This window comes from Paramormyrops kingsleyae, chromosome 25, assembly GCF_048594095.1.
Source record: "Paramormyrops kingsleyae isolate MSU_618 chromosome 25, PKINGS_0.4, whole genome shotgun sequence".
NCBI classification, from domain to species: Eukaryota; Metazoa; Chordata; class Actinopteri; order Osteoglossiformes; family Mormyridae; genus Paramormyrops; species Paramormyrops kingsleyae.
In genome coordinates this window covers 24,419,654-24,429,746 of record NC_132821.1, presented here as the reverse complement: position 1 = coordinate 24,429,746, position 10,093 = coordinate 24,419,654, and the positions used below count along the sequence as shown (strand labels likewise).

General features: G+C 47.2%; 1 protein-coding gene across 3 annotated transcripts; it reads right to left on the bottom strand.

The window, feature by feature from the left end:
• Positions 1–1,119: 1,119 nt before the first annotated feature.
• On the bottom strand, positions 1,120–8,199 carry abce1 (ATP-binding cassette, sub-family E (OABP), member 1). 3 transcript variants are annotated; one of them, XM_072707225.1, is made up of 19 exons: positions 8,033–8,199; positions 7,833–7,944; positions 6,976–7,173; positions 6,638–6,723; positions 6,424–6,521; positions 6,135–6,252; positions 5,852–5,989; positions 5,694–5,763; positions 5,345–5,441; positions 5,115–5,204; positions 4,380–4,501; positions 3,498–3,719; positions 3,334–3,393; positions 3,171–3,229; positions 2,969–3,079; positions 2,694–2,836; positions 2,380–2,502; positions 1,998–2,109; positions 1,120–1,860 (listed from the first exon to the last, which is right to left on the bottom strand). In XM_072707225.1, the coding sequence occupies exons 3-19, from the start codon at positions 7,076–7,078 to the stop codon at positions 1,813–1,815; spliced, it is 1,800 nt and encodes a 599-aa protein (XP_072563326.1). In that variant the 5' UTR covers positions 7,079–7,173; positions 7,833–7,944; positions 8,033–8,199; the 3' UTR covers positions 1,120–1,812. The 3 variants fall into 3 exon arrangements, with proteins under 3 accessions (XP_072563326.1, XP_023655245.1, XP_023655247.1); XM_023799477.2 differs by lacking the exon at positions 7,833–7,944; XM_023799479.2 differs by lacking the exon at positions 7,833–7,944 and having other exon boundaries at positions 6,976–7,097.
• Positions 8,200–10,093: the final 1,894 nt, after the last annotated feature.

Below are 10,093 nucleotides of genomic sequence, written 5' to 3'. Positions count from 1 at the left end.
CACTGTCACTTGCTCTGGTCACTAGTCACGCCCCCTCCGCCCACGTGACGTGTCTGGTTGGAACTTGGAAAGGATCGCCGGCATAGCCGCTAACTGTTAACATCTAATCCAGTGTGCAGTCTTCCCTGGACGGCTTGGGGCACTCTCTTCCCCGCATCCCAATAACCCGGGCTCCGTCCACGGTGCCTGTGCGGAGTCATCGATCGGCAGCGATTAGCCATGGCGTTCTCTGCCTCCCCAGACCGGCCTGCTTCTATGTCAACTGGACCCCGATAAACCTTTTGTGGACGTTGCAGTACAATTCAGCCCAATAGATCTGGGCCTAGTCCTGAGCAGAGCAATGACTTCTTAACATATCTTCCATTTCAGAGCTCGCCCCCCCCCCAAATGGACAGACAGTTCTGTTACTTTTACGATCACTTCAGAAACACAGTAAAGTGCGGAGCTGCTGCGGCAGTTACTCACTGGATCAATAGTGCTTTGCGAGAAACTGAATATTGTTATTGAAAGAAACTGACTCGCAGTCAGAGCAAAAAATCACGTTAAGACACCGAATGGATGCTGTTGTTAAGCAACATTAGTTTTTAGCTGATCAGTCAATGAAAGACATTACAATCCACGCTTAGCCGTATGCTGGGTAAGATGTATTAACATCTCAGTATTCTTAAATAGAAAAGAATTACTGCCGGTGTTAAGTCATGCTGTTGCTACCAATATGTCTTATTAATTTAGTAATTTGAGAAAATCCAGCGCAACGATAAAATGTCACATAAGTCAAAGTTACCTATCCAATGTCATTATCGCTGTCATTCTCCGCTCGGGGACTATGAAGTACCAAACGCCATCTAGTGACGAAAAGAGGTAACACAAGCAATTTGACAGAATTTTATCATATGCACGTTCGTCAGCTGAAACGCTTATCCAGCATAATCATTAAGTCGTATTTCTGCTAGATTAATTACGTCGTAAACCATCAACCAACATTTCCTCCATATAGGATCGATCAATAATACAGTTAATACCTGTTTATGTCACAAGTTTTTATCGTTATTTTCAAAGGATTTTGATATGGCTAAGTTTGCATTAGACTATCTGACATAAGAACCACTCAAAATACAGTTGAGAGCTGTATTTTTTATTTTTTTGAAAATGAAAATCTTTGCCTGGTTCCCGGTGACAGAATAACATTGCAGCTGATCATGGTCTGGAAAGACCTTTAACGCCGAGTTCAGTTTGTGACATTTATCGAGCAGGAGGTCACCTTGGGATGGACACCATCTTTGGTACAAATATTTATCATATTTGTCAAATATTCCAATGTGAGCGAGTAACAGGTGTTGCAGTGCTGGACGTTTTTCTTTTAGTTTTAAAATTTCCATTCTCGCGCAGGTGATTTCCAACAGAAAATTATAACATAAAACATAGCAAAAGTAAATTTTACTTAAGGTTACTCTTGGGGAAATGCTCAGATACATCAATACATATATATATTTCCTTTTATTCTGTATTCATATGTTCCCATAACTCTTACTGCAACAGAATAAATGTCTCCGAACCTCATTTGACCATTTTAAAGGGATAAAAAAAAAAAGGAGTTCAGAAAGTTGGTTTTATTCATAAGATTCTGACTTAAAATTAAGGGTCATGACTCCCGCTGACCGTCCTTCCCGTCGCTGCCGTAAACGGCAGGGCAGATTTGAGCCGCAAACATAGGAGCGGGGTAGGTGGACAGTGTGATCCAAAGGGCGACCAGGGCTGCACCGTGATGCAATAGTGTGGCAGTTACTGTAAAACCGTGAGCACCGGAGACGCCTAGTCATCCAAGAAAAAGTAGTTGCCGCTCTTCTTCTGCTCCACATCCTGAAGACGGCAGAAAGCGAAATATGAGCGCAAAAATGCAGGGGAAAACAACAACGGAGAGGGCTCACTGGCCATCGTCATGGAGACGAGCGCAAGAGGTCAAAGGTCAAAACGTAAAGCCGGAACGGGACTCCTACCTTGATGGAGTTCATTTTGTTGATCCGCGGTCGGAAGTTGTTGGGGTCTCTTCTGAAAGTGATCTCGAGCTGTGACAGGAACTTGTTCATCCCGGCAAGCAGCGTTTGAGGCCTGGCACGGGCAACAGAGGAGCCAAATTACACAATGTCACCAAGGAAGTTCAAGAATAAGTAATGCAACATTATTACACCAGGGCTCGACTCACAATAACTAGACAGGTAACTATTGACATGTCACTTATACCAGCATTGTGTCTAACGCATAATGAAAAAAATGATTAATTTGATGGTGGTAATACATAAAAAATGTCTGCAGAGCCATTATATGAGCAGTGTACTGTAACGGCGGGCAGTGCCCCAAAATCCGGTCCGATCTACTCACGTGTTGGCGGTGGTGCACTTGGACGGGATGCCGTCGAACACGATGACGCGGTCGGCTAGATAGGTGGCCATGATGAAGTCGTGCTCTACAATGAAGGCGGTCTTCTTCGCATGGAGGATGAACCTGGATAAAATGATTCAACACGCAATAGTGTGAGACCACCCTAGAGGGCGCTATTTAGGGGTACCACCCCAGAGGGCGCTATTTAGAGGTACCACCCAGGCCACTATGGCAGTAAAATCCGCACTGAGTGACTTGCGGCCGTGACTAGCTGAGCACGGCTGGCGGTGACAATCTCGTCCAATGGCACCTACCGCTTGATAACCCTGGCGGCCATCAGACGCTGTTCGGAGTCCAGGTAGGCGGACGGCTCGTCGATCAGGTAGACGTCAGCTGGTTTGCCCAGACACAGAGCCAGGGCCACTCGCTGCAGCTCTCCGCCGGACAGGTTCTGAACCTACGGGAGGAGGAGTCGTCACACGCGGCCCTGCTGGTCCCGAGCGATGGACCCCGCCCATCACACCAGTGTCCCCGGCCCATCACACCAGTGTCCCCGGCCCATCACACCAGTGTCCCCGGCCACACTCACGTCCTGGTCAATGATGCTGTCGATCTGCATGGGCTTCATGACGTCCGTGATGAACTGCGGGTGAGTGTAGGCGTCGCGGATCTTCTCGTGCAGCAGCGCGCGGACGCTTCCCTAAGAGACCAGCGATTGGGAAATCACATGACCAGGGGAGACAAAAAACGTGGAGACACAACCAGGACAGGACAGGCGACGTGCGGCATACTTTGAACTTGGGGCTGATCTTCTGCGGTTTGTAGCTGACATTCAAGATGGGAACTTCCCCTGAGAACGACAGCATGTCAAACGTGGCGGAATATTACACATCATTGGCTGGAGAACAAGAAACTGAACCTATCCGTCTGCAAGACGTCTGTGAGGCCGCTCACCTCCATCATCTGGCTTAAGGCGGCCCGCTAGCATCCTGATGAACGTCGTCTTGCCGGTTCCTAAAAAACATATCGGATCAAGGTTCCTTTCCCACAGAAGCACCAGCCGCATTTTAAAAGGACAGCGCCGAGCCAGACCTCCCACCCCAGCCAGTCGTGCTCACCGTTCTCCCCCAGCATGACCATGATCTCCGAGTCTGTGAACTCCCCCCCTATAATCGCCAGCGTGAAGTCCCCCATGGCCTTGTTCATGTTGGGGTACTGGTACCGACACAGCTTCTTCACCTCGTCCTCGTTGGCCGTCTCGGCCACCTTGAACACCAACGACGTCTCGCGGAAGCGCAGGTTCTCCGTGGGAACGTAGCCGTCCAGGAAGATGTTAATACCTGCGGCGCGGGCCATCGGGACAGAACAACTGAGGCTTAGCCTTAATTACCCCACAAACGTGATATTTATGCTTAAAGAGCACAGGTGGACAGACCAACAACTTGCACGACCAGTCAAAACATTTTTACACACCACAGGTTTTTACCATTCTTCCACTGATTTCATAAACTGCAGATTTTTTTATTGCGGTTAAGCATTGGAAAGTTGAGTGAACAACTATAAATGAAAATATAAGTGAAATAAAACACGTTTCCTTTATAACATGGAAAGAGTATGTAACAGTGCTTGTCTGACATCCTATTAACTGGTTGTGTGATGACGGCAAATTCATGGCCGTCTTTTAAGTTTAAATGCAATAGTTAACCGTTTCATCACAGGCAGACACAAGGGTACAGAGTAACAGACACTGTCCCTTTTAGGCAGAATGCCTCAGATTTTCTCTGCTGTTATAACTGCTAGAGGAGGTCAATTTTGATTAATCAAAGATGATATTTTCTTGCTAATAAAGGTACTAAAATGGTGAATAAACTGTAAATGTATTTGTTAGCATGCAAATGTAGAAAATCTCAGCGCTGCAAAAACTTCTGACTGAGAAAAAACTAAAAGATAACCCTATCCAGCAAACATGACCATAATGGGCATAAAATCTGAAAGAGTACCTTCACGGACGCTGAAGGGCATGGTGACCACTCCGTATGCGCTGGGCACCCCATACAGGCAGCAGATGAAATCAGACAGGTAGTCCAACACGCTCAGGTCATGTTCCACAACAATGATGTACCTGGAGATGCAACAGAAACAGAAAAATCACATCGGAGGAAAAGGAAATGGAGATCCTCCATAAGATTAATTGCTGTGCAAACTCCCTGCATTTTTTTGGGGTGACCAGGTGCAATGCAGGAGCCTCACTAACAAGTAGCAGGGGAAAGCCTCGGACGTGCACAGACAGGCAGGCGCGCAGACACAGACAGGCAGGTGTGCAGAGACACACGGGCACAGACAGACAGGCGCGCAGAGACAGACAGACAGGCGCGCAGAGACAGACAGACAGGCGCGCAGAGACAGACAGACAGGCGCGCAGAGACAGACAGACAGGCGCGCAGAGACACACGGGCACAGACAGGCAGGCGCGCAGAGACAGACAGACAGACAGGCGCGCAGAGACACACGGGCACAGACAGACAGGTGTGCAGAGAGACAGACAGGCGCGCAGACACAGACGGGCACAGAGTAACAGGCGCGCAGACACAGACAGGCACAGAGTAACAGGCGCGCAGACACAGACAGGCACAGAGTAACAGGCGCGCAGACACAGACAGGTACAGAGTAACAGGCGCGCAGAGACAGACAGGCACAGAGTAACAGGCAGGCAGACACACACACACAGACACAACCTGTCTGGGGTGATGAGGGACCGGATGGTGATGGCAGCCTTCAGACGCTGCTTCACGTCCAAATAACTGGACGGCTCGTCAAACATGAAGCTGGAGAGGCAGAGGAAACACCACGACATACAGTCATTATAAACCCCGTACATCCCCATAAGCATGCTAACCACTGCAAGTAATAGTTAAGGGTCCCATCTTCGTGAGGCCGAATCCATTTCCGGCTGGCAGCGACTCACATGTCGGCCTTCTGGATGCAAACCACGGCACAGGCGAATCGCTGTAGCTCCCCTCCAGAAAGGTCCTCCACGTTCCTGTCCCTCAGGTGAGTCAGATCTTCCCCAGGGAGGAAAAAAAATTAATTACGAGTCTAGAGGTTCCCAGCAACCTGAACACTGCAGCTTCATTTAACATCCTAACATAAAAGCATGCAGATAGCAGTTCTATATTAGCTGAGGAAACCATATCCATGTTTCCTTGAGCAGATGGCTCACGCAGCACAGTAGCACGGGTGGCAAGCACAACGAAAACAGCCTGTCTCGAGATCACCATGACAACGGGGTTTATCGCACTCGGAGCGAGACGCACCAAGCTGGTCGCAGACCACGTCTTCGGTCTTAGTGTCGTCCTTCCTGCTCAGAATCGACCCCACGCTTCCCTAGGAGGACAGAAACAGTGCTTTTAAAATCACAAAGGCAGTTGAAAAAAGAGAACAGCAAAGTCCTCTAAAATCCCACGGCACTGACCTTGACAGTCTTGGGAATCTGGTCCACATACTGGGGCTTGACGATGGCCTTCAGGTCATCCTCCAGAATCTTGGTGAAATAGTTCTGCAGCTCGGAGCCTCGGAAATAGGTGAGGATTTCCTGCCAATCTGGGGGAGCCTGAACAACCAAGTAATCTACACTTCAGTCCCAGCAGGTATCTGGTTTGGCTTCTGGTTTGTTCAAAGCAACCACTCTGCATTTTTTTCATCAATCGATCATTTATCGTGAACACCAAAATGGCCGAAATGCAGCCCTCACTCACGTCGTACTTCCCCAAGTTCGGCTTCTGTTTTCCCGCCAGGATCTTCAACGCCGTCGATTTCCCAATGCCGTTGGTGCCCACCAGCCCCAAAACCTCACCGGGTCTCGGAATTGGCAACCTGGAAGACGGGGGCCCAAGCAGAGTGCAAGGATGAGGGACGAGAACCTGAATTTGCTGAGAACAAAGGGACGGAGCTCGGCTACGGTCTGGTCCACGACTTGATGGGATGAGATGCAGACACCAAGCACAGAGTTCTGTTTATTTTGGACGACACGGTCAGCATACTCACCGGTGCAATTTGAAAGAGTTGGCACAATATCTGTGCGTTGTCTCCTTTTCAAGGTTGCTTGGCAGGTTGACAATAGACAGAGCACCAAACGGGCATTTCTAAAAATAATAAATGACATGAATGCATCGCATCACTAAGGATGTCGCTTCCAGCGTTCACGCCGCGCTGAGAAAACACGCCGAACGACTGACACTGGGAGGGCGAAGACACTCACTTTAATGCAGATACCACATCCAATGCAGAGGGATTCAGAAATCCATGCAATCTTGCTCTGAGGTGTCACCTCAATGCAGAGCTTACCTGGATTCAATGAAAATGACAACACAGACATGTAAGCAATCAACTTCTAGGCTATTTTTATTAATTCACCAAATACATAAGAAATAAGAAAAAGACACTGTAGCTTTTTTGCAGGCATCTTTAAAGAGAGAGGAAGTAGTAGTAGTTTTCTGATCTTTCCAATAACCCGTTTGAGTAATAAGGATGATCAGACGCTAAATGTCTATGAGTGTTTGATAAACCAGTTACTGAACGGCTGGTGTATGTTCTTACCCATGCGGACCACGGGGCAGCTCTTCTTACACTCCTGTCTGCATTTCTTGGGCTTACACTTGTCATGGTTTACGATGGCGATACGGGTCGGTTTGTCTGACATCCTCTCACTCCTTCACCGCCTGGCAGGGCAGATAATTTTCTCAGGACGAAAGGGGTGGAGAGCTCTCCTAGACAGATAAAACGACGAAGCTCGGTCTGCGAAAAAAAAAACACGAACAACGACGAAGTTTCAATAACGTCGCAAAGGCCAGTTTTCTAGACAAAATGTCAGCTACACGGCTCCCAACTTCGGTCAGCTGGCTGACGTGATTTTTTCAACTCGAGACAAGTCTGCACACACATTGACATGTATGTTTATAACAGTTTAATACCTTGTAAATAATCTGTAGGGTTTACAAACTGGCCCGATATTTTTTAGGTTCATAATGGAATAAAATAGATTTGCCGTTAGATTTCTTGCGTGAGCGTTAGTCTGAAAGTGTGAATGTCACGCCAGATGCGTGAGAGTTGGCAATCCTGCATACATCATTTCACTAAACATACGATGCAGCCCAACATACGTCAAACGTTATCTAACACCGCGCTAGCAGAACATCTGAAATGAAATAACGCATATTAAAGTAAAAGCGTCAATTGTACAATCAAGGCCACAAAATATGAATGAATAAACACCCGCACGGAGCATAGTTAGGGCGTGGATATGTGGCATTTTGGACACGGCAGCGAAAGCGTCAGGGAGGCCTCCCGCTTCTCCGCATCCATCAGGTCGCCCGGCAAACCCTGCGCTTTAGCATAGCCGCACCGAGGGACACGAATGGCGCAGGCAATCGAAAGGGCGACATCCAGTTGGATACCTCTGCATGGGAGGATAGCCTTGCAGGGCGGGTAAAGGGAATGGAGCCGGCTGGCCACGACGCACATGGGGGTGGACGGGACGGCAGGCTAGCCGTTAGCTGCCGTGGCGAACTAAAATGTCATCGGCAAGAGTTTTATTAGCCGGCTGAGTAAAAGGGTCAAATTAACGGGCCGCCCGCACGACGTTTCGTTAACTCACCCCACGACGGCTCCCTGGCGGTTGCTGTTGCGCCGGTAACGCGGCTTTCCCGAGCTCCCACCTCTAACAACGTGTTCTCAGTAGGAAAGAAAGCCGGGGCTGGGAAGATGGCGCGTCAGCACGCGCTCCATGCGCGACCAGGGGCGCTTCTCCACTGACGTCATGACGGTCGACGTCATCGGGGTGATGTCACTGAGCGCGACCGCGGAGCCGAGTGCTACGCAGCTTGGGCTCATGTTCAGATCTCTTAAATGAAGCTGGCGGCAATAACTGTCCCACTTTTTTACTATTTTAACTATATTGGTTATAATTTCTTAGCATTCCATATCAGTAATGATTCCTGTTAAGTTTGTATGTGGCTCATCGCTTCTTAAAGCATTTAGGGAAATTGTAAAGTTTTCTTTGAAATAACCTGGTTCAGATTAAGCATGCTGGCACGTTTTATACGTGTATATTTTACTGATAGACAGAGCCTCAGGCGGTTTTTAAAAGCATCTCAAAGACAGAAGGATGGATGGCAGCCTTGGCGTAGACTGATCGAATAATAAACCGCGAAGTGTTGCCATTATTTTACCGCACTGATTCGGATTTTCTCTTCCAGATGTCCCGTAGAAGTTCATTGAATAAGCAGAGGAGCACAATGGAGACAGCTGACCTGAAAACAGGTCCACAGAAAGCATGGCCGATAACACAATACAGAGCACGCGGCCCTGGAGTTGTTAGCTTTCGAATTAATAATCAGAAATGAGCTACTGCATCACTTTGGGTGTTAATTAGCTGCCTAAATGATCAGTTAATAATTTGGTTAAGTAATAGACCATTTTGTACCTTCGCTGATCACAAATTGTATATTTCTATGATAAAATAGTCACGAAATATACACTGATTGACAGCCCTACTGAAGGGAGTAACTCAAAAAAATGTAACTTAAAAATACTTGTTATTTTTGAGCAGACATAATTCCATATCACAAATGCACTGTAACTGCAGAATGGGGACAGGGTAGCCTTATGAATAGCTGGCTTATTATGATGGTAAATGTCAAGCTTTGTTTACAGGGGTGGACTTTCCAAGGTAGTTTAGTGTTCGCTTTTGTATTCGTACGAAATGTAACAACTGACAACCGTGTGTGTGAACACACGTGACCAATAAACTCGATTCTGATGTTGATCTACTTTAAGGGAAAGAGCTGAAAACTGCCATACGCTAAAATGACCATAAAATATCTTTTGAATGGATGTTCCTTCTTTGTACACTAGAGGTCAGCATTGCTACACACTAAAATGCATCCGGATGCGACGCTTGTTTTTGAGACGAGTCAATGTGTGTCTGCACAACTGCGACCACCAGCATATTGAAATGAATAACAAATACATAGTTTCAAATTAGGTGGTATGTATTGCAGTAAAGAATGTCTCACGCTTTTAAAGCCGTCTGTCTCTCATCACTCTGCACAGCAAGAGGTTTAAATTGAGTCAGGCTCTAGTGAGCTTAACTTTGTGTTTCCTTAATCCTATACAGGTGTTTGTAATAGCTGGCAACAGAGTACATGCATTTCCTACTGATGTATAGGTAGTACAACTGGTCATACTGTTGAAGTCTCAGTCAATGTGGATATTCTGGAGTTATCGTTGCTGTACTTTAAGCACTATTAGCCGACCTAAATACAAGCACACATCTTCAAAGATTGTGACAAAACCTATATCTGTCTGGACATCTTTTAAGTATACCGAGATAAATATTAGGCTTTCGTTTACAGCGTTAGAGACGTCGCAGACTACCCCATAAACAAAACTGTAGACAAAACTGTCCGCCATTGTTTACGGCGCTGTTGTGTTCCGAAATCAGGGAAACGGTTTAGTCTGGGGAAAAAAAACATGTCGAGCTCTAACATAAATGTTATTCCCATGCTGCAACCAGATGAAGACCGCCCGGAAGCTGGCTCTCCGTGATGTGCAGCATGATCGACACCAGAGAAGCTTGCTATCAGGCTCGTTCATGCTCCTAGCTTAGCTCAGGGTCACTTGGGTTGTAATATCTGTGCCCTTGGTGTGGTTTAGC